At 34.1% G+C, this 23,445-nt stretch overlaps 1 protein-coding gene across 1 annotated transcript in view; it reads right to left on the bottom strand.

Moving 5' to 3' along the window:
• Positions 1–13,286, bottom strand: part of LOC107705144 (laminin subunit alpha-3-like) — a 26,945-nt gene extending 13,659 nt beyond the window's left edge. Inside the window, exons 1-16 of the mRNA XM_016508297.1 lie at positions 13,066–13,286; positions 11,360–11,470; positions 11,173–11,282; positions 10,290–10,370; positions 9,724–9,818; positions 8,966–9,019; positions 8,707–8,858; positions 7,148–7,258; positions 6,415–6,526; positions 4,678–4,845; positions 4,380–4,573; positions 4,179–4,295; positions 2,540–2,694; positions 2,232–2,373; positions 1,201–1,300; positions 482–598 (exon numbers count right to left, since the gene is read on the bottom strand). Of these exons, the coding sequence (XP_016363783.1) occupies positions 482–598; positions 1,201–1,300; positions 2,232–2,373; positions 2,540–2,694; positions 4,179–4,295; positions 4,380–4,573; positions 4,678–4,845; positions 6,415–6,526; positions 7,148–7,258; positions 8,707–8,858; positions 8,966–9,019; positions 9,724–9,818; positions 10,290–10,370; positions 11,173–11,282; positions 11,360–11,470; positions 13,066–13,254 (2,008 nt within the window). The 5' untranslated portion in view covers positions 13,255–13,286. The remainder of the gene's footprint in view (positions 1–481; positions 599–1,200; positions 1,301–2,231; positions 2,374–2,539; positions 2,695–4,178; positions 4,296–4,379; positions 4,574–4,677; positions 4,846–6,414; positions 6,527–7,147; positions 7,259–8,706; positions 8,859–8,965; positions 9,020–9,723; positions 9,819–10,289; positions 10,371–11,172; positions 11,283–11,359; positions 11,471–13,065) is intronic.
• Between the last annotated feature and the right edge of the window lie 10,159 nt (positions 13,287–23,445).

Raw genomic sequence — 23,445 nt, 5'->3', positions numbered from 1 at the left:
GTCTTTTTCACTTCCAAAAATGGTATACTACCGTAAAATTACATGTAATGTCCAATACAGTTTTTCACCGTATATAGTAGGGGAATTTACCGTTAACCATTTAACAGGTTTTTACTGTAGCATTTTTACAGTCTGTTACCGTTAAATTCACGGTCATTTTTTACAGTGAAGTCAATGGCTACCAGCAAGTGTTTGGTTACCAAAACTCCTCAAAATATCTTATTTTGTGTTCAACTAAAGAAAGAAACTCAAACAGGTTTGGAACAACTTGAGAATGAGTAAATGATGACAGTTTTCATGTTTGGGTGAACTGTCTCTTTAAGTCTAAGTGCTTGTAAATCAAACATGCCAGCACTTGTCGTTTCATATAGCTTCTGTAAACCAAACCTCTCAATGAGCTGGTCTATGTGAGACTGTCTCATGTATGGAATGGGCTTGTTTTGTCCTTACAGTCATATGTCGAGCAGTGCTCTTTTCTCACCTCTCTGAATCCCCTTCAAACCCTCTTGAACAGCGAGCAGCTCCTTTTCCAGTGCTTTCTTCTTCTCTTCCGCAGCTTGCAGGCGTTCCTTCTGATTACTGAGGTCTTTAGTTGCTCCTGATGAAGACAAAATACAGTGTTTAAATAACGTCTCGGTTACGTATGGTAACCCTCGTTCCCCATTCTGTCACCGATGGAGTTTTGGTTCCTTGCCGCTGTCGCCTCTGGCTTGCTTAGTTGGGGACACTTCATTTCCAGCGATATCGTTGACTTGATTGCAAATGATTGCAAAGATACTATTTAAACTGAACTGATGATGACATCACTGAATTCAATGATGAACTGCCTTTAACTGGAAAATTAGTGTTTACTATTGTCATTTTTGCATTATTGACACACTGTTTTCCTAATTAATGCTGTTCAGTTGCTTTGACACAATCTGTATTGTTAAAAGCGCTATATAAATAAAGGTGACTTGACTTGACTTGACTTGATCAGCGGCAGCTGGATGCAATAATCGCATGCCAATGTGCATTGGCTTGTTTAGTTTACACTCGAAGTAGGTTGGTCTCTCTAAGCAAGATCCCAATTTTGTCGGTCATCCGACGTGACGTCGAGAGTGACCGACTGAAAGGGAACAAATGATTGATTATATAAAAGCAAATTAAACATGTAGTTTGACCTTCGCAGAATTAGGTTTTTCTTGAATTCACACACACCTTTAAGATCTTTAGCTGCATTTTTGGCATCTTTAAGGATGTTATTGCCATCGTTTTTCAGATTTGTTGCCCTGTTGATTAAGTCCCCTTCACTGACATCCTGAAAAAAATTAAAAAATAAATAAAAATCAACACATGTATGTTTGGCATTATACATTGGCAGAAGAAAGTGCTTAAAAACTCAAAGTCACACTTAACCCTCCAGGGTTCCTCAGATGACCACATTATTTATTTATTTTTTTTATTTTTTTATTTATTTATTTATTTATTTATTATATTTTATTTTATTTTATTTACATGAATGTACTATATTTTAGCAATTTTTTTAGGTTATTTAATCATTTATATTTTTAGGGAATTTTATTGTACTAAATATATTTATTTATACAGTAGTTCTGATCCATTTAATATCTGCTAACAACTTTTTAAGCATAGACCAAATCAAATTTTCAACGTAAACTGTCTTAAATCTTGAATGTTTTGGAGCACAGACTTAAGTTTGACCTCTTTTGAAAGAAGCCACTGGCCACATTATTGCTGAAGTATGAAAAAAGTTATCGAAATTTAAGATAATTCTTATGAAAAATTCACACACAAAAAATAACTATTTTCAAATATTATATGAAATATTTTCCAAAACATGATTTACTCTAAAACTGCAAGAAAATCTGAACCATAAATCTAAACAAATGTGAGCTTGATATATATATATATAAAATAAAATAAAATACCCCTAATTAATTTCAGGACCATTTAATCTGAAACTCCAAACAGAGTAATTTATCTCATTAACTATGCTCTGCTATGGTTTCACCATAACACATTCAACAAGACTTTTTATCACTTCATAACACTAATCTTTGTTTTATCATTTTAAACTTCTTTTTGTGAATGTTTGGCTTGAAAAGTGTGCTTGTGCTATTTCTTTAAATGCAATGACATTCAGACATTTTTAAGCATACAAATATTCTACAGGGCCGCTGCATGCATCCTAACTTTGACAGTAATGCACATTCGGTGATGTCTCCTACATTGAGCGCTTTGTCTGCCGCCTCTTTGGCCTTCTTCGCCGCCTCCTCTGCAGCGTTGACAGCGTCGGTGATGTTTTTATACGCCTCTATCCCAGAGAGAGCAGTCTGCACACCAGAGCGCCCACTCACATTCTGCACAGCCCTGTCCAGGACAAAAACAGCACTTATATGCCATATATCAGCAGATTCTCGTTCCTCTGGGGGAAAAGATATGTTGAAGAGTCTATATGATGAACCAATGGAGCTGGCATTATATTGAGATGAAAATCGAAGTGAAAGCTTGTGTGTAAACTAATGAAGTGTCTTACTCTTGCAGCTCTTTGGCCAGTTTGTGCATGTTTTCTGCATGTTCTTCTGCCTTTTTCACTATCTTCTCTTTGGCTGCTGCTTGTGAGATGGTTTGGACTTTCTCCTCGAGTTCGGTCTTTGCTCCGTTGAGCTGCGCCGCAAGCTGTTCGTATTCCTGAGGGAACATGAGAGGATTTATCACCAGTGAAATCACTAAAACTGTAGCTGATGATCTGTACACAGTCAGTTAGATTAAGCAAATTAATGCATAAATGATACAATAGTATTAAATGTAAATATTGCATGAATAAAAATTGTGACCCTGCAGCACAAAAGCAGTCTTAAGTCGCTGGGGTATATTTGTAGCAATACCCAAAAATACATTGTATGGGTCAAAATTATAGATTTTTCTTTTATGCCAAAAATCATTAGGATATTAAGTAAAGATCATGTTCCATGAAGATATTTAGTAAATTTCCTACCGTTTCACATGGGTATATTTGTAGCAATAGCCAAAAAAACATTGTTTGGGTCAAAATTATCGATTTTTCTTTTATGCCCAAAATCATTAGGATATTAAGTAAAGATCGTGTTCCATGAAGATATTTTGTAAAGTTCCTACCGTAAATATATCAAAACATTTTTGATTAGTAATATGCATTGCTAAGAACTTCATTTGGACAACTTTAAAGATGATTTTCTCAATATTTAGATTTTTTTGCACCCTCAGATTCCAGATTTTCAAATAGTTGTATCTCAGCCAAATATTGTCCAATCATAACAAACCATACATCAATGGAAATATTATTTATTCAGCTTTCAGATGATGTATAAATCTCAATTTCAAAAAATTGACCCTTATGACTGGTTTTGTGCTCCAGGGTCACAATTAAAGTTGCTTAAATCTCATGAGGAAATGTCCAGGTCAGATTTCTCCCCAACTTAAATGTTTATTACTTACAATACCACAAATGTTAATGGAAATAAAATAAAATAGCATATACAAAATTTAAACTTGTTTTATTTCAACTATAGTTTCCGAGGCAATTTACTCATTTTCATCTAGTAAAACTAAAACTGAAATAAAACTTGCTTAAAACAACAACAACAACAAAAACTAATAAAAACGTCAAAACACAAAATTACTAACACTTTAACTAAAATGAACATGAAAGAAGAACAAATAAATGTAAAATCTAATTAAAAATATTAACAAAACTTAATCTCAATGATACTAAAATAACACTGATATCTAAAATAGCACTTTATATAAATATATAGATATATAAAATTGTATATATAACTATAATTATTAATAAATAATTAAATATATTTATATACATGGGCGACATTATGCATTTTTTTCGTTCTTTTTTTATTATATATATATATATTAAAAGTATTTAAGGACAATTTATATTTTAATATTGTGCCATTATGTGGGAAATGCACACTGAACGAATGAGCAGCACACAAAAAAGCAAATACATAAATAAATAATCTGCTTTCATACATGCTAAATATAAATATATATGCTTTCTTATTTTTCTTTTTGACCTGGGAATATTTAGTCATCCAGCCGAACCCAGAGGCGTTTATAAATGTGTGATTATAAATTAGCCAGTCTCTTATGCTCTCTATGTGTTTCTGAATGCTTACCGTTTTGCTGTCATTGAACATATTGAGGGCGTCCTCAGTGTCTTTGAGCTGTTTCACCGCAAGAACGATCTGATCCTGGACGAGGTCTCGCTCACGCTCCAGATCCTTCACTCGCTCCTGAAACAACAAACCCTAATGTGCATTCTCTCTCGACGGCGTGTGTTTTTGAGTTTTGAGGATTGTGAGGTTCTTGATTCTCACCAGAATATCTCTGAGGCCTTCGCCGTTGATGTCGTTCTGATTGCTGGCTGTCTTCAGCGTATCATCAGCCTGTTTGAGCAGATCCTCTAACTCTTTCAGTTTGGCCTCATAGCTGCTCAGTAGACTGTCAACACGCTTCGACGCCGCCTCATTCTCATCGCACTGCTTTATGATGTTTTTAACATTCTCCAGAACTGCAACGGAAACCAAACATTAATACAGCACCTGGCAGTCACTGTCAATACACATCAGCATGAGCAGCTGAGACATGCACAGGATGAATCCACAGTAAACGTACATTTGTTTGCTTCTGCTTGCTCTTTCTTAGCTGCGTCTTTCTGCGGCGTGAAGCTTCTCTTCTCCATCTCCTTCACCATGCTCTGAGACCGCTCCAGGAGTTTGACTAAATCAGCGTTGGGCAGAGCGGATCCACTGCTCTCTGAGTCCATCAGCTGCTTCAGGAGCTCTGAGGAACCAATCATGTACATATATGTGACCCTGGAGCACAAAACCAGTCATAAGGGTCCGTTTTTCAAAATTGAGATTTATACATCATATGAAAGCTGAACAGATAAACTTTCCATTGATGTATGGTTTGTTATGATTGGACAATATTTGGCTGAGATACAACTATTTGCAAATCTGGAATCTGAGGGTGCAAAAAAATCAAAATATTGAGAAAATCATCTTTAAAGTTGTTCAAATTAAGTTCTTAGCAATGCATATTACTAATCGTATTAAGTTATAAATTGGGTTAAATATAACGCATTGATATATTTACAGTAGGAAATTTACAAAATATCTTCATGGAACATGATCTTTACTTAATATCCTAATGATTTTTGGCATAAAAGAAAAATTGATAATTTTGACCCATACAATGTATTGTTGTTGGCTATTGCTACAAATATACCCCAGCGACTTAACACTGCTTTTGTGCTCCAGGGTCACATATCATAAATACAGTACTGATTACTTAAGCATTATTAAACACTTTTTTCAAATTGATATAAATTCTAAAATTTCTACTAAGAAATCTTACTTTTTTAAATCTAAAAAGACATTATTAACCTACCATATTTGTAGCGTGGGTGTTTAACCCTCATAATGTGTTCAAAATTGGTATGCTATTTTTGCATTATGGGTCCGTTTGGACCCGAAAAATCCTTATTTTATAAAACAGTCATGACTTAATACTATTAAAGGTAAATACAGTAATAACATAGTAACATTCAAAACTTTGAAAAGTTTTCACATCTTTCACATTCATGCATTAATGAGAATAGTAATGAGAAGTTTGTTGTTAATGAGTGAATGTTATGAGTTTTGAATGTTACTGTGTTATTACCATGTTATTACTACATTTATGTATTTTTAAGTAATTAAAAAACGAAGAACTTTCAAATTACACATAAAGCATAATTACCCCCACTGGAACGAATATAAGTTAATTAAATTCCTTTGTATTTATAACACACGATTGCTCAAAAACAACAAATTGATTAAATCTTCATATTTATTTTTTAAACAAAACAACAAATTACAAAAAAAAAATACTACTAAAAAAACTTCAAACAAAATAAATGTATTTAATAAATTAATGCATTAAATTATTTTAGTTGCATAAATTATTACTTTCGGATTTAAAGAAGTGTTTAATTTGTCATGCTGCAATGGCTCATCAATATGCATACATACTCATGTTTATCACAAAGATTCAGTCCCAAAAGTGTTTGAGATTTTTATTTTATTTTTTCACTCGGGGCAGTGCATTATGGGACAAACCCATGCAATCCTTGTACCTTATTTACCCCTAAAAGGTACAAATGAGTTCCTTAAACATACATATTAGTACTTCCAAAAGACATATTAGTAGCTTTTGACAGGTGCCCCTTTATACCTTCTTTTCTGAGAAGCTTTATTTACTAAACTGCTGCTGTCCAATTAAATGAACACCTCTACAAAACACGTCTGCTCTCATATGCCACACAGAATTACAGGTAATTATTATTAAGAAATCTGTTTGTGTTCTTACCTTTTATTTTTCTGAGGAGGTTCTGTGTCTCGGTGTCCAGATCTTTTGCTCTTTGGTGGCTGTTTTCAGCGTTAGCGAGAGCTTTCTGTGCATCCTCAGATTGCTTTCTGACCTGGACATAAAATGATGAATTATGCGTGATGAATTATTTGATCCACAGCAAGTGTAATGAAAATGGACAGATCTCAGATCTGAACAGCCCAGCAAGCAGCAAATATCCCATGCAACAAAAAATATATATTTTTGCCAAAAAAATGTATTTTAAATATATGCTAAATATATGTTGTAAACTGCGAAGCTCAATGAAATATATTTTAGAAATTGGAAATATATTTAGTTTCAATATATACCAAACAAACAACATTGTAAACATTGTAAAGTATGTTCCTTGATTATGTTTTTTTTTTTTTTTTCTTAAAATGTGAAATGTGAATATATTTTCTTGGACTGAAATATATGGAGAGCAAAAAACCAAAAACCAAAAACAACAACAGCAAAAAATGCATTTTTTCCCCAAAAAATATAAAAATGTCCAAAAAAGTACAAGTAAAAGTAAAAATGTATGCAAATATATTTGTAGACATATTTTTAACAGATATAGTTTGTGGCCCTTTTTTGTATATTATGAAATGATTTGAAAGAATATAGATGTTTGGGATTTCTCACTTGCTTATAAACAGTATTCTACATGAAACCTGCATGTTCTTGTATCAGAAAACACATCTTCTAGTACCTGTTCTTTCAGATTGTCCATATCTTCGGTCAGATTAATAACATCTTGTTCCAGCTGGTTAATTTTAGGCACCTGATTGTCGACGGTGAAGCTGAACGTGTTCACCAGATTCTGAAAGAAAAAACATCATGGATATGAAGAGATTTGTTGTTCGTTGTTCATGTTTGTTCTTCAAAACTTTGGATGTCAGCATTAACAAAACAGAAACTTGGCCATCAGAGTATAGTCTGGGTCGTTCTTGTCACTGCGTCATGAAAACATTAACAAGACATCTGTTCTGTTGATGCTTATTGAGTTGGGGAAAGGTTTTATATGGTTTTCTAAAGTGTAGTCAGGAGAATAATGAGGTTTACAGCCTGTTTGCAGTGAATGCACATGGAAAAATACAACATTTAAAAGATACTAAATGCAGGTCTGTACTCTTAATAAATACCACCGAGGTTTGTAATTTGCAAATAATGTTAGACACTTGAACATTTATTTTATTTGCTGACTAGACCTGCTGATTAAACCTACTCATAAATTTTTTTTTTTTTTTTTAAACACCTTTTCAATGCTGCAAATCTTCAGTCATGTCTGTAAATTTTGCTGAATCACCAAATTGCCCACAGAATGTTCCAGACTTATTTTAATCTGATGCTGCATCATGTTGATGAGTGAGCCGATGTGGACTCTGAGGTAAACGATAAACACTATGATATTTTAAACCACATACTTATTTCATGTAACAGCAAGAAAAGTGTGTGTGTGTGTGAGAGAGCGAGTGTGTGTGTGTGAGAGAGCGAGTGTGTGTGTGTGAGAGAGCGAGTGTGTGTGTGTGAGAGAGCGAGTGTGTGTGTGTGAGAGAGCGAGTGTGTGTGTGTGAGAGAGCGAGTGTGTGTGTGTGAGAGAGCGAGTGTGTGTGTGTGAGAGAGCGAGTGTGTGTGTGTGAGAGAGCGAGTGTGTGTGTGTGAGAGAGCGAGTGTGTGTGTGTGAGAGAGCGAGTGTGTGTGTGTGAGAGAGCGAGTGTGTGTGTGTGAGAGAGCGAGTGTGTGTGTGTGAGAGAGCGAGTGTGTGTGTGTGAGAGAGCGAGTGTGTGTGTGTGAGAGAGCGAGTGTGTGTGTGTGAGAGAGCGAGTGTGTGTGTGTGAGAGAGCGAGTGTGTGTGTGTGAGAGAGCGAGTGTGTGTGTGTGAGAGAGCGAGTGTGTGTGTGTGAGAGAGCGAGTGTGTGTGTGTGAGAGAGCGAGTGTGTGTGTGTGAGAGAGCGAGTGTGTGTGTGTGAGAGAGCGAGTGTGTGTGTGTGAGAGAGCGAGTGTGTGTGTGTGAGAGAGCGAGTGTGTGTGTGTGAGAGAGCGAGTGTGTGTGTGTGAGAGAGCGAGTGTGTGTGTGTGAGAGAGCGAGTGTGTGTGTGTGAGAGAGCGAGTGTGTGTGTGTGTGTGTGTGTGTGTGTGTACATGATCACACTTGTTCTATGTGCAGTAATAACTTTTGACTTGATATAACAATGTCATATGACTACATTATGTGGATTTTTCCCCTGGTGGAGGAATAAGAAAGGAGGAAAGGAGATGAAGGAATACCGTTGTGGCTGTGATGGCTTCTTCAAGCTTCCTCAGATGCTCTTTAGATGAAGGTCTGAGAGAGTCAAAATCCAGTTGATCTTTAATTCTTCTGAGCTCAATATCAAGCTTTTCCAGATCACTCAGCAGTGTCTGTGCACAGTTATCACACTCTGGAAAAAATCACACACACACACACCGTTACAAAATAACACAAGATAATAAAATAATGAAAACAATGAAACCCAGTGGTTTGTGCGATGCTAATAACATCCTCTACCTTCACACTGCTCTTCTGTGTTTGCGTCTTGGAGCTCCAGAGAATTCCTGCACACTATATAGAGGAATAAGACATATTGTGAATGAAAATACTCACACAAGTGATTATTTCAACCCTCAGCTGCAATATGCATAAAAAACTACCCATTACAAATCTACCGCAGACAAACACAGCTTGGCATTAGCCATAAAAAAAGAGAGAGAAAAATGCTTTATGGGTGAATTTCACATAGAAGATGTTCAGGTCTAATTTTACATTTACTATAAGAAATAGAATGCTACTTAAAGGAAATCAAAGAACTTAAAGGATCAACATATTTATTTATGTCTGTTTATCTGTCTGTTTATTTATTTCTTAATTTATTTGCATTAGAACATTATTGTCATGACAAATTTCCAACCAAATGTAGAAAAAAGTCTTTTTTTTTTTGTATTGCCATTCATTTATTCTGGTTTAAATAATAAATAATAATAATTAAGAGTAACTATTATGGCAATAGCAATGAATATTAGGAATTATGAAAAGAACTTAAAAGTAAAACATCCATATGCATTATGATGTTTTAGAATATTTTTGCAGATAAATGGTTTGTGTTGGGGGTGAGAGGGGAGGATATGTTTATATATATATTTTCAATGTAATTGTGCTATTTTTTGTTATCATTTTGAGTTGAAATGTGATATTCACCCATGAAGAGCTAAATGCATATAATACACACACACACACACACACTCTCTCACACACACACACACACACACCTCCAGTCTTAGAGTCACACAGGTTTCCAGGACAGTTGCACAGACGACAGCGTCCACCGGAGACCAGAGGATCGCCGTAATATCCCGGAGCACATCTGCGGAGACATGAGCACATACAGATTAATCTCTACAGCACGCGCATAACACCAAACAGATGCAGCGCTCCCAGTCACAACGACCAGCCTTTTAAAAAGCACCTGTAAATCTCTCGTTTTGCTATATTATCTTGGATTCAATCTTTTTATCAATTTCTTTTCTTTCAATAAGCACAGGTTTTGTATTTCATTTTGGAGCTGATTGATCACAAGCCTCCATGATCTGACCTTATGCACTTCATCCTTTGAGCAAAAATGCATTATCTGTGGATAATTCTGGCAATGCTGACTCAAAAACTGAACATCCAGATTGAGTAGAAAAACCAAAAAAATGCATGTAGGTTAAAGCTGTTCTTTTCAGCATGGATGTGAAGTCACAGATTTTTACATACTGCAGAGAGCATATGAAGCACACAGGGATATTTGATGGAAAGATCAGTTTTGGGAAGTTTAGGAAAGTGAATCACTCACCGCTCACATCTTTCGCCCATGTAACCGTCTTTACACAGACACAGAAGTCTACCATCGGTTTCAGTGCAGCCCAGAGCAAAACTGCAGAAAGAGAGGCCATCATTACTTCACAACATACTGTTTTATTAGGTATATTTACATTTAAATAAAGTTAAAGTTTTTTACAGAGGGGATTTTGGATTTCTCTTTTTATCACTCCATAAATCAGAAAATACTGTCAACAGTTGAACAAACTCTCTCTCTAAATAAATCAGGTGAATGAAACACTTCAGAAAGTCTCTTCTGCTCACAAAGGCTGCATTTATTTGATAAAAAAAAACAGTAAAAAAAAGTGAAATATTATTACATTCTAAAATGCCAGTTTTCTATGTGAATATATATTAAAATGTAATGTATTCCTGTGACTTCAGAAAGTCTCTTCTGCTCACAAAGGCTGCATTTATTTGATTTAAAAAAAACAGTAAAAAAAAGTGAAATATTATTACATTCTAAAATGCCAGTTTTCCGTGTGAATATATATTAAAATGTAATTTATTTCTGTGATGCGCAGCTGTATTTTCAGCATCATTACTCCAGTCTTCAGTGTCACATGATCTTCAGAAATCATTCTAATATGCTGATTTACTGCTCAAGACACATTTCTGATTATTATCAATGCTGAAAACAGTTGTGCTGATGGATATTTTTGTGGCTGTAACTGCATATAGATAAAGTGCAATAAAATAAACACATAAAAGTGTATTTTGCATGTTTTCTGTCCACTAGTCTGTAACAACATGAAAAGCCAAAAAGCCCAAAATATCAAAACAACAATGTTTTTGTCTGCAGTGTTTTGTCTTATTAAAACGGTCAGTGCTGTTTCCGTCACATATGTGGGTCTTACTTGTTGCTGAGAGGACATGGGCACGCGCTGCATCTCCTTTGAGCAGCGTTTGAGTAAAATCCGTCTCTACAGCGCTCACAGTGATCACCTGCTGTATTATCACCGCACTTCTGTTACACAGAGCATTCGTGTTACTAAACTAAACACAAATCCATGGAGCAATACTGAAGACAGAGCACATTATTACCAGACACCGGCCGGTGTTTTCCTCACACTCGTTAGAGAAACCGTTACAGGAGCAGCGAACACAACGAGCAAGAAGACCACTTCTGTCCAGATAGAAACCTGCAGAGCATCTCTGTTTAAAGAAATAAATTAATACCTGATTACACAAAACAAACAACAACCACAACAAAACATGAAATGCTACAATGAATAGATAAAGTATTTGGACATGTCCAATACAGTGTTATTTGAGTATTATTGAGATATGGTTTTTATTATTTAAATTTTAAGTTGTATGTATAACATATATGTGACCCTGCAGCACAAAAGCAGTCTTAAGTCGCTGGGGTATATTTGTAGCAATAGCCAAAAATACATTGTATGGCTCAAAATTATCGATTTTTCTTTTATGCCAAAAATCATTAGGATATTAAATAAAGATCATGTTCCATGAAGATATTTTGTAAATTTCCTACCATAAATATATCAAAACTTAATGTTTGATTAGTAATATGCATTGCTAAGAACTTCATTTGAACAACTTTAAAGATGATTTTCTCAATATTTAGATTTTTTTGCACCCTCAGATTCCAGATTTTCAAATAGTTGTATCTCGGCCAAATATTGTCCGATCCTAACAAACCATACATCAATGGAAAGATTATTTATTCAGCTTTCAGATGATGCATATATCTCAATTTCGGAAAAATTTACCCTTATGACTGGTTTTGTGGTCCTGGGTCACATAGGTCAAGAGGTGAAAATGTACTGAACAATTATAGTTAGATGAAAGAACTCTGTCAAAAGTAAAAGCACCCAGACAAAGATTTTTTTTTCATAATTTACTCGTCAAATTAAATCACAGTTCCCAATGCCAGGCTATCACATATTAGGTATTAATCTCATTTATCTGAAATCGTCTACACTTCAGTTACATTCAGCTATGTCTATAACTCTATGATCTATGAAAAATCTCTTCATGACCATACAGTTTATGCTGAAATGAATGTCATTGGCTATAAACGTTCAGCAGCATATGAGCATATCTGACTGAAAAAATAGCATAAATTTTAAGTCATGACTTTGATACTCAAGTGGTCTAAATAAAAGACCTCTAACAAGAGAGAAACAAGGAGAACTGGGTGTTTGTTTAAATAAATAAACGTCTTTCAAAGCTTTGGATTAATGGTAAAATATACACGAAACAAAAGTGAGGGCAAAAATAATGAAATACTGAACTGAATGGATAAGGTACGTCCAATGCATTGTTATTTTAGTATTATTGAGATACTGTTATGGTTTTTATTAATAGTCTATTTTAAATCAGTTTGTATTTTTTATTTTCCATTTTCATTTTAGCTAATCTAAAATCAAAACGAGTGTCTATATTGACGTCTGAACGAGTAAAAAGTATTAATCATCTAATGTACACAATGTCCAAAAAAAGTGTAAAACATTATTTTTCGAAGTTGTAAAAAAAAGAGAGAGAGAGAGATTATTAAAGTAACATTTTACAATGTTTTACTTGCCATTTCTTTGTAATGGTTTATGAAATTTACTAGCAATTTCTGAGTGTTTTCTTCAGTGTACTTCATACCTCTGTATACAGTATAGAAATTAAACAAATCGGTTTTGGCAATTATGAAAGCTGAGTGAAATTATAGACAAAACGCATAAGGCTAATAACCTGTTTTCATTCTCAAAGATGCATCAGATCTGTCTCTGTACCTGTGGATCGTCCACTGACGGGATCTGGACGCGCTGTGTGTCGTGAAGAGACGGATACTGAACTCTCTGCGTCCACTCTGCGTGTTCCCTCCTGTGCTCGGGTCTGGGGCCCCCAGAAACCAGCGCCAGCAGGGCCCCGAGCGCGAGGGCCCTCAGAGCCGCGCTCCTCCACGCCACTGATCCTGACATTCCCGTGAAATAACCCGTGATGCGCTCAGGTGCGCTTCTTAAAGACGGAGAGAAACGCCCCAGACGTGCGCTGACGCGTCAATCCCCAGATGAAGCAGGAACTGAGTCAGACGTGTGTGCTGTACTCAACACCTGAGAAATACCGCAAAACACACACATTCAAGACAAACCGAAAGACAGTATTGTTTTGGTAAGACGTTAGTTTAGGGACCAATTCTCACTATTAACTAGTTGCTTATTAGCATGCATAAATGATTGTGATTTTAACAGTAAAAGACTGTAAAAATGCTACAGTAAAAACCTGATAACTGGTTAACAGTAAGTTTCCATACTATATTCAGTGAATAAATGTAATTACATTTAATGTAATTTTACAGTAAAATACTGTTAAAAATAGGGTTTTTGGAAGTGAAAAAGAAAAAGTCATTGTATAATTTACAGTGAAAAAACGTAAATTGACACTCCCAGAATTCCCTGCATGACGCTTAATATTTGATGTTTTTTTGTTGAAATAACATGTTTTTTCTTATCAGTTGTGTACATTAGGGTTTAATCTTACATCTAATGTTGTCAAATTCATGTTTATTGCATTATTTCAGTATCATGTCTGGCTGAGATACAACTATTTGAAAATCTGGAATCTGAGGGTGCAAAAAAATCTAAATATTGAGAAAATCTCCTTTAAAGTTGTCCAAATGAAGTTCTTAGCAATGCGTATTACCAATCAAAAATTACCTTTTGATATATTTACGGTAGGAAATGTACAAAAATATCTTAGGCCTACTTAATATCCTAATGATTTTTGGCATGAAAGAAAAATGGATAATTTTGACCCATACAATGCATTGGGGCTATCATACTAATGTACACATATTAATGCCTCATTCTGCATGACCATATTCTAGATTCATTAATCCACCCCTTACCTAATAACTACTAACTATTAGTAAGCAGCAAATTAAGAGTTTCTTGAGGCAAAAGCCATAGATAATAGTTAATAGTGAGAATTGTTCCCCAAACTAAAGTGTGACCATTGTTTTGATATATGTTTACACTTTAGACCAATTCTCACGATTTACTATTAACTATGACTTCAATAACCCTTAATTTGCTGCTTACTAATAGTTATAGGTAGCAATATAGTTTAATCCCTAATAAATAAATAAAAATACAGCATTTATTAATTATAAATAATACAATTATTATTTATATTAGTTAATTGTGCTTAATGCATTAACTGAGGTTGTTGAATTTATTGTATCACATTTTGTTATTATATTAAATTACTGGTAACACTTTAGATTAGGGAACAATTTGCACTATTAACTAACTATTAACTATGACTTTTGCATCAGTAAAAGACTTACTTTTCTGCTTATCAATAGTTAGAAGGTAGCTGTTAGGTTTAGATATGGGGGATATTCATGGAGCTAAACTATGCATAATAAGGCATTAACAGCCAAAGTTCTAGTAATATGCATGCTAATAAGCAACTAGTTAATAGTGAGAACTGGTCCCTAAGCTATACAGTGTATATTATTTAATATTAATCTTCCCACGAAGCTCTCACATTTGCTATTATGTTGTTATGTCTTTCATTCATCAGCTGTTTTAATGTATCGTTGTTAGTAACTATGACAAGCAGTGAGTGTCTGAGACGCCGTCACACATTGATCAGAATGATTCACGTTAGTTTTCTTAGCTTCCACACCCAGTCTAGAGAAGTCTCCACACGCCCCGTGCGTAAGAAAACATGCCTTCCGGTTACAGACTTCAGCTCTTCCCTTCTCTTTATGGGCATGTCACCAACACTGAATGTGTTTGGGTGTGGTGAAGGATATGGATACAGACAGGACTCTGGAAATGCAGTACACTCTCAGAAAAAAGGTAAAGCTGTCAGTAGGGCGGTGCCTGTTCCAAAGGTACAAATATGTACCATTTAGGTACTATATATAATGCCTTTAAGGACAGGTACAGATGTTTAGCTTTTGAGAGGGTTCCGCCCCTGTGACAGCTTTTGTACCTTTTTTTTTTTTAATGAGAGAGCTAGTTCTCTAACAATCCAACAAAACAAGCTCTTATTTTGCTGTAGCAAAGTCAAGTTAAAGCCTACACTGTAAAAAATGACCGTGAATTTAACAGTAACAGACTGTAAAAATGCTACAGTAAAAACCTGTTAAATGGTTAACGGTAAATTCCCCTACTATATACGGTGAAAAAATGTAGACATACATGTATTGGACATTAATTTTACGGTAGTAAACCGTTTTTGGAAGTGAAAAAGAACGTATATATTACAAAGGTACAAAACAGATTTCAGTACTTCAATAGGTTGGTGTATTAACATTATATCAGTTAATGAAATTACGGTATTTAACTGTAAATTTAAGTTAAAACCGTAAAACCTAAAATGTTGCTATCGTATTTTTTACGGTAAAATTCCGGCAACCACAGCTGCAAAAATTCCAAAAATTGAAAAGTGTTAAAATATAGGTGTAATTCATGGGGTTGAATATGTCTTGAAGGCACTGTAGCTGTAATGAATTATCTGTTATGTGTGTCATGTAGTTTAATTTGTATTCCTTCCTTCCTGTTTTCCTTTGTTTTCCCGCCACTTATTAGTTGTCATTGTTACAGGTGATTAGTTATTTCAGTTCAGCTGTATATCATTAATACCTGGTTGGCTCTGTGTATTTAAGTTCCCCTTGTTTCAGTTCAGTTTGTCCAGTCTTGTCTGTGCTGTGGTTGTGCTTAGTTTGCCTTCTTTCTTTGGATCATCTTCAGTGTGGAATATTAAAAACTTTTGAACCTGGTCTTCTTCTTCCTCTGCTTTTAACAACCAAGTTGTGACAATAGCAAAGCCATCAGTCGACTTCATGTTAAGTGTCTTGTACTTCAAAAATAAGCATTTAATACAATTGCACATACATGCTGTTCTGGAAAACTCTCACAAGATTAGCGTTTGCTGCTGTTGAAGCTGTGAAGGTTTAAAACACATTGTAATTGAATAGGGTTGTAATTATAAATAATCACATTCTTTAAAAAGTACAATGGAACTGCACTGGAATGTAAAAGCACAATAAGTACATGCATAAAATCCATATTTCTTTTATTGTACATCCCATACAGCAAAAATATGTATTTTTAATATATATATATATATATATATATATTTTTTTTTTTTTTTGTCATTTTTGGCATATAAAAAAACAAATTAAATCTAAATATATATTTAAAGCATTAATATATAGAGAGGCTGTATATGTATATTAAAAGAAAAAGAAACATAATAACAATGAATAATGCCTATAGGCTATTGTAAAATTTGAAATGTATTTTCTTGCTGCTGAACGACATTTGGAGATATATTTTGTACTGTATATATTTTGTATATGAAGATGTATTTGTTAATTTATTATGTGTTAAAGAAATAATAGGCTACTCATTTCTGTTGCATTTCCAGAATCCTGTCTGTAGGCAGCAGGCAACAGAAAGGAGTATTATTTCTTTAACAATTCAAGTTTTTTCTACAATGGAACAACACGTATACACAATAAGTAGCCTACAGTAAACCAATATTTCCTTTATTGTAAATGCATAGTCAAAGACTATATTAATAAGTGGCCAGGCCGTACTGTATGTAACCGCTTTCTTCTAGCCTGACTGTACATCCGCTGTGTGTGTGATTCAGATAAATGTTGTGCTCAGTATCTCAGAATAACTATGTGATGATATTAGTGTACATGGGTGTGATTGGGCATGTCAGTACAACAGACTGTAATTAAACCTAACCTGCAATTTCATACAAAAAATCCAGAGTGTTTTGATCTCCATTCACCATTCCTACCATAGACATAAAACTATTCAGGCATTCCTTAGCTTTCAAATGTTACCAAACCTAACCTGCAATTTCATACAAAAAAAAACATCAGTGTTTTGATCTACTCCATTCACCATTCTCACCTTATTCATACAATTATTCAGATATTCCTTGGCTTTCAGATTAATTTAGGTAATAGCTGGTTTATAGGCTACATATATAAGAACCAGGGAACCCACGGGTGCTTAAAAAGTCTTAAATTGCATTAAAAAGTCTTAGATATCTATAGAAGTCTTAAATTAGAGAAAGAACTTCACATGATATTTGTAATAAAATACATATATTTTCAAACTTCATGTACCAGAATATATTTTAAAATTAATTTTAGGTGCAATAAAATACAGTAGCCTACATTTAGGTTTTATTCATTATTTATTTTTATTCAAATGTGTTTATATATATATATATATAAAGTCAAAAATATATTGGTAGAGAGTATATTTGCCCTAATACATTTTGAAAACATATTTTAACGAATATATATATATAGAGAGAGAGAGTGAGAGACAGAGAGAGAGAAAATTTCGCCATATGTGGCAGAAACCCTATGCTAAAGACCCCCCAAAAATATTATAACAATAATAATAATAATAATATACAAAGATCGTTGTGACATATTTACATAGGCTAATTACATTTTTACCATTGTGTAGCTATATTTTAGATCTCTTAACCCCAGGGTCTCCCAAATTGGGGTTTGTGAACCCATGCCTATAAATTAATACAAAATAATTAAGTATACAAAATAAAAACTAAACTTGATTTGTTTACTTGCATGTCATGTGACCATTACGCAAGATCAGAGAACCAGGCCTGCGTTCATCCCCGACAAAACGGTGCAAAACGTTTTTAAACAGAAACGGTGGTGCGTTGAACACTCTGTTCTGATGACACAAGATGGATTTTAATTTTATGGAAAGAAAAAATATATTTTTAAAATGCTTTAAAATATACATTTATCTTTTTAAAATATATATATTTTTTTTAAAAAGTCGAATATCAGCGAATATTTTATATATATATATATTCGCTAAAATACATTTTAAATATTAATATATATATTCGCAAAAATATGTTTTATATATATATGCTGTAGCTGTAGAGAGAAAAAAGTCTCTCGGTCGCCCTCTGGAGGAGAAAGAAAGAACGAGGAGCAATACCAGGTGCTGTAAGCTTTTGCTTTCCCTTCACTATAGAATATTATAGTTAATACATCTCCCCATTGCTCAGCTTTTATGTTTGTTCCATATTTATTTTAAATTGATATGTGTATGGATTAATTCTTTAACACATAATTCTTAAAGTCTTTTCTTCTCAACCTGTTCTTTTGTGACTCTGCTGTCCAGTGGCCACGCCTTCATGTTGCAATTTCTTCTCCTTCTTATGGGCATTTAATACATTTTTGTTATTTATCTATTTTTTAAATTTTACCTGTAAAAGAAAACCTGCTTAATAAGTATGCAAGCAAGCACATCTAAATAAAATGACTTTTTCACTTCCATTTAATAGTTTTAATAATTTAATTGTAGCTATACGATTAATGTGGTTTGGAATTTTGTAATTGGTAAAATGTGATTGCACGGTTGATGTTTAACACATCACAAAAATAATAACACTATAGAAAAAAAAAGTAACCACTGCAAATAGCAAACAGATCAAAGTAGTCTTGTTGTAGCCTATAACAAAGTAATGACTACAAAAATACGTTACAAAAGTAATTCTGTCCGTGTGCGATGATTGGATGTCCTACCTGCCTGTCAACCTATGTATCTGCATACCTCTGCACAGCCAATAGCGAGAGTTTGGGGGCGTGGCTTCTGCAGCAGCTGAGCCGGAGGGTGTTTAGCCGGACTTCTTGTGAGGAAAAACTATTTATAATAATTTGATGTTTGGGTTTCGATTGATACGATGAACTTGCGGGCTGTTCTTCGACAGGTAAGCTAAACTTCAAGTTAAAAGTAGTGCTAATATGTTGGAGCTTTAATGTCTTTGTAGTTCCGCTAGGGGACACTAGTAGCACAGAAAAAAAATGCATAGTCCAGCTTTATTCCTATCACATTTCAGCGAAACTCCATAGAAGTTCTGTTCCACAGGAAGGAAGGAAGAAATACATGAATAAATGAATGAATTATTTTTTTCTAATGCGTTTTATAAACTTTTTACTCAGTTGATGCTCATAAAATAATCTAATGTAAAATCTAATGTAAAAAAATATATATATTTTTTAGGTGTTATTAGGTTACTATTTCCGTTCAAATATTTATGCAAATCAAAGTCATGTAAATAAGTTAATGAAAGTGCAGACAAATCTTCTTCCCTCTATTTTGCACAAAACACTGCAACATAAAACTCCGTCAGATTCTCCAAAATTCACTTGTGCACTAACATATTGTTTTACTGTTGACTGAATAAACATGCTGAAACACTGTTGAACATGCAAATCATAGGCCAGTCAACATGTTTGCTCATATTAATAAAACCAAAATCAATTCATATTAATCACAAGTCAGTTTTCCCTGCAACCAACAGATGTCCTCATTGCTTCAGTTCATTGAGTTATCAGTTAATAATCAGTTTCCATGGTAAACAATACTAGTCATACTTGGTTAAATCTGTTAGTTAGGTAAGAATCTGTCTTAAATACAGTTTGTTCTGAGAATGTCTAGGTCTGATACCAGACTGTGGTTTGATTTATGTTTGTCCCATCTGTCTTTTTGGATCAGAGTTTTTGGACCGTTTGTCCTTATCAATTTTTTTTCCCCATGCATGCAATGAAAAAGTATTTTTTTTATGTTTTTTTTTTATGACAATTTATGTTTGACATTTAATGTTGTATGTTTGTTTTTTTTGACACAGATGAAACTGAGGCTATATAGAGACTGAAGTACAGTGTGTTCAATGGATTGTACTGTTGTTTTGTTTTGTAATCATACTAGACATTAGTATATTTTTGTATTAGTATTAGTGATTTTTTGCTTGAATGTCTCTGTTAATAGCACAGCACATGCGCGTTAAATTGCACGTTTCATCTGAAACTGGATAAGTGGGTCATCGGTGTGTACTGTACCTGTCGCTCAGCATGTGAGGAAGCCTCTGAAAGACCAAACTAAAGCAAGTCTATAAAAAAAGTATAAATGTAAAAATGTTCATTATTTAATCTGTAAAGTTAATGTATCTGTAAAGTTAATGTGTGACTATTTTTCTATGTGGATGAACTGGTTCACTGATATAATTCCTGTGGATGAAGATTGTCTCTATTAAAAAAGTGCTAATAGATGTTTTTACGAACTGAGGGATGAGTCAAAATAATTGTGTGTGGTAAATGACAGCATGCTAGAGATGCTGTAAAAGAGAGCGCAACTCAGAATACAATAAGGCTAAAGCCTGTCGATTATCTCCGAAAATAGCAACAAAACCCACCGCAACACTTCCCTGAATAGTTTGTCAATGTGCACTGCAGATCATCCAATAACATATGAATGTTAATATTTGGTGTGTTATGTGATGAACGTTCACAATAAAATCAAATATACTGTTAAAAATTGGAAAATGTGGTACTTGCGATAAGATGTTATTGGGGTCAAAGGCCATTCATTAAAAATATAAAAGGAGGAAGATGCAGAATACTTTTACTGCAACAGTTTCTGTTACTTAATCCAAAATATGTATCCAAAAAATGCCAGAGATGAGAGGTAAATTGTGAATACTGGGGCGATTTGTGGAGCAAATGTGTCTTTTGACTGTGCATAAATCTTATTTTCAGATTCTTGTGAGCACTAGAATTGTGTATAATATAACAGCTCCTACAATAGTGCCTTCAATAAAACATCACTCTGAGAAAGAAACAAATCTCTAGAAAAAATGCATAATGTCCTGACAAAAAAAAAAAAAAAAATTCTAGCACATTTTCCATTAAGTCATTTCCTTCAACCCTAAAACACAATGTAATGCATAATTCAAAATATGGGTAAAACACCTTTTACAAAATCAATACAGAAAATTCCTTCATATTAACATGATTCATTGGGCTGACTTTTCGTACAGTGAATAAATTAATAAAAGTGAGCAGAATGACAGAATTCTGTTCAAATGCATTAAAGTGTCAGTATTTCCAAACTATTGTCGCTTAAATTCTAAAGCTGTTAACACTGTGAGCCTTCTATGTTTTTTTTAAAGTGCTGCAGCTGATATCTCATATTTGATATTATTATGCATGATGTTTTATTATTCATCATGATGATTTTAATATGCATTATTTTCTATATTAATATTATTGTTTCCTGTGTTTCCTCTGTTACGGTATGTTCCCCTGCGATACGCAAAGGAAAATAAAAATGAACAGAATGTGAACAAATTGTAAGCGGTGATGTACTGTAAGCACATAAAGAGAAAGCACATCAAAGAAGATGCCTTATGAACTAACAGATGAAGCTAATCCTGAACTGTGTTTCTATGGCAACAGAATAATTATCAATTAAATTATTGTAAGTTAACCTGAAATGTATGCAAATGATGATTATTATTATATGAATTAGTAGGCTTTAAGTCAGTGTTGTGACTACATTAGTGTCTTAACACTTTGGGCATTAAAGTATGTTGCTGACTGTATTTTTCTTGTTCAGTAATATTCATCTAAAACATTATATCAATCAAATAAAAAAAGACTGTGTGTGTGTGTGTTTGTGTCTGTGTGTGTATGTGTGCACCTGGTATTCATCACGTTATGGGGACCAAATGTCCCCACAAGTATAGTAATACCAGTAAATTTTGACCTTGTGGGGACATTTTTGAGGTCCCCATGAGGAAACAAGCTTATAAATCATACAGAATGAGTTTTTTTGAGAAAGTAAAATTGCATGTGGGTGTGTGCGTGGGTATGAGTGTGTGTGTGAGTGTGTGTGTGTGTGTGTGTGTGCATGTTAGTCACTTTCACACTTGCTTCACAATACAATCTCACTTTGAGAATCTGCTGATTCAGATGATACCAGTTATGTCATGAAAACGCATTAACCTGATCACTTATAACCTGTAAATCACTTATATTTTATTTTACATAAACATACAGCTTCACAAAAGGATGATAGACATATATGATATAATTTTCCATCTCACCTTGTGTTGCAACGCTCTCCAAAATATGTCGGGCAAACATTTGATTGTGAATTTTATCTGTATTTGTGAGCATAGCTGTTATTATGGGCCCTTTTCATCACAGTTTAGTTGTTCTCTTCTGCTTGTGTCTATAGGAACGATGGAAAATAATTGGATAGCCTACGCGTGACACAGCTTCTGGAAAACGTGGTGTAGGAGAGAAATGTTCAGGGGCTCCTTGCCAAAGCAAGGTCAGTCTTGAAAATCTTTTGAAAGTCTTCGGTGATGACTCAGAGGAAACTAACTCTTATAAACCATAGACCCACATGATGTTTGAGCGAACTGAACATGATCGAGAGCAAAATGTGAGGAGGAGCTCTTCAACCCATCAGTAGTCAGTTACAGGATACACTTGCAGCTTTTTCACCATTTCTCACCTAAACTAAAACTAAAAACCCTTAGCTTTAGACCTGTTATCTGCATCACAATTAAAGTTCACACTCTGATTATGGTTTCTTGTTTGAAACACTGAGAAATCTGCCAGTAAGTGTCAATGCTGTAGATATATCGCAGTTTCATGCAGCCAAACGCATATTTTTGTGAAGTTGGCCAATAAAGCAGCTCCTTGCAGTTCATTTTGTATTGAGAAGACATTTGTGATACCACAATAAGAGACTTGCAGGAGAAAAACACCAGAAGTAATACATGCTGATTATTAAACAGCCATATCAATAAGTAGCAGGTATTTAGTTCATGATTTAAATATAGTTCAGTAGTTCTGAAATTAAAGCTTAGTCTGCAGGCTGTCACTAATGCAATACAAATACAAACAGTGCTGGGTAGATTACTTACAAATTGTAGTCTGTTACTGATTACATGTGTTTATACAAATTGTAATCAGAAATATAATCTAGATTGCTCATTTTAGGTAATGTGTTCTGATTACTTTTGACCAAACCTGTTGATAGATTTGAATGGGATTATTGTTATTAAAGAGAGAACTTGTTATCAACCTTATGGAATTCAATAGATACTATATCAACTCAGGGTTTTCCAAACTAGGGTAAATAAAAAAAAGGAGTTTTATGAGTTGATGAAAATCTAGTAATTAATAAAATCATAAAAATGTAAAATGAATAAATTAAATCACATCTGAAATACTTTATTTGTTTACCTGCATGTGGCCATTAACCGATATCAGAGAACCATAAACATGCAAA

This window comes from Sinocyclocheilus rhinocerous, unplaced genomic scaffold (genome assembly GCF_001515625.1).
Source record: "Sinocyclocheilus rhinocerous isolate Xijiao unplaced genomic scaffold, SAMN03320098_v1.1 scaffold173, whole genome shotgun sequence".
NCBI classification, from domain to species: Eukaryota; Metazoa; Chordata; class Actinopteri; order Cypriniformes; family Cyprinidae; genus Sinocyclocheilus; species Sinocyclocheilus rhinocerous.
Note: the sequence above shows the minus strand (reverse complement) of the source record. Positions and strands in the feature narration are given on the sequence as shown.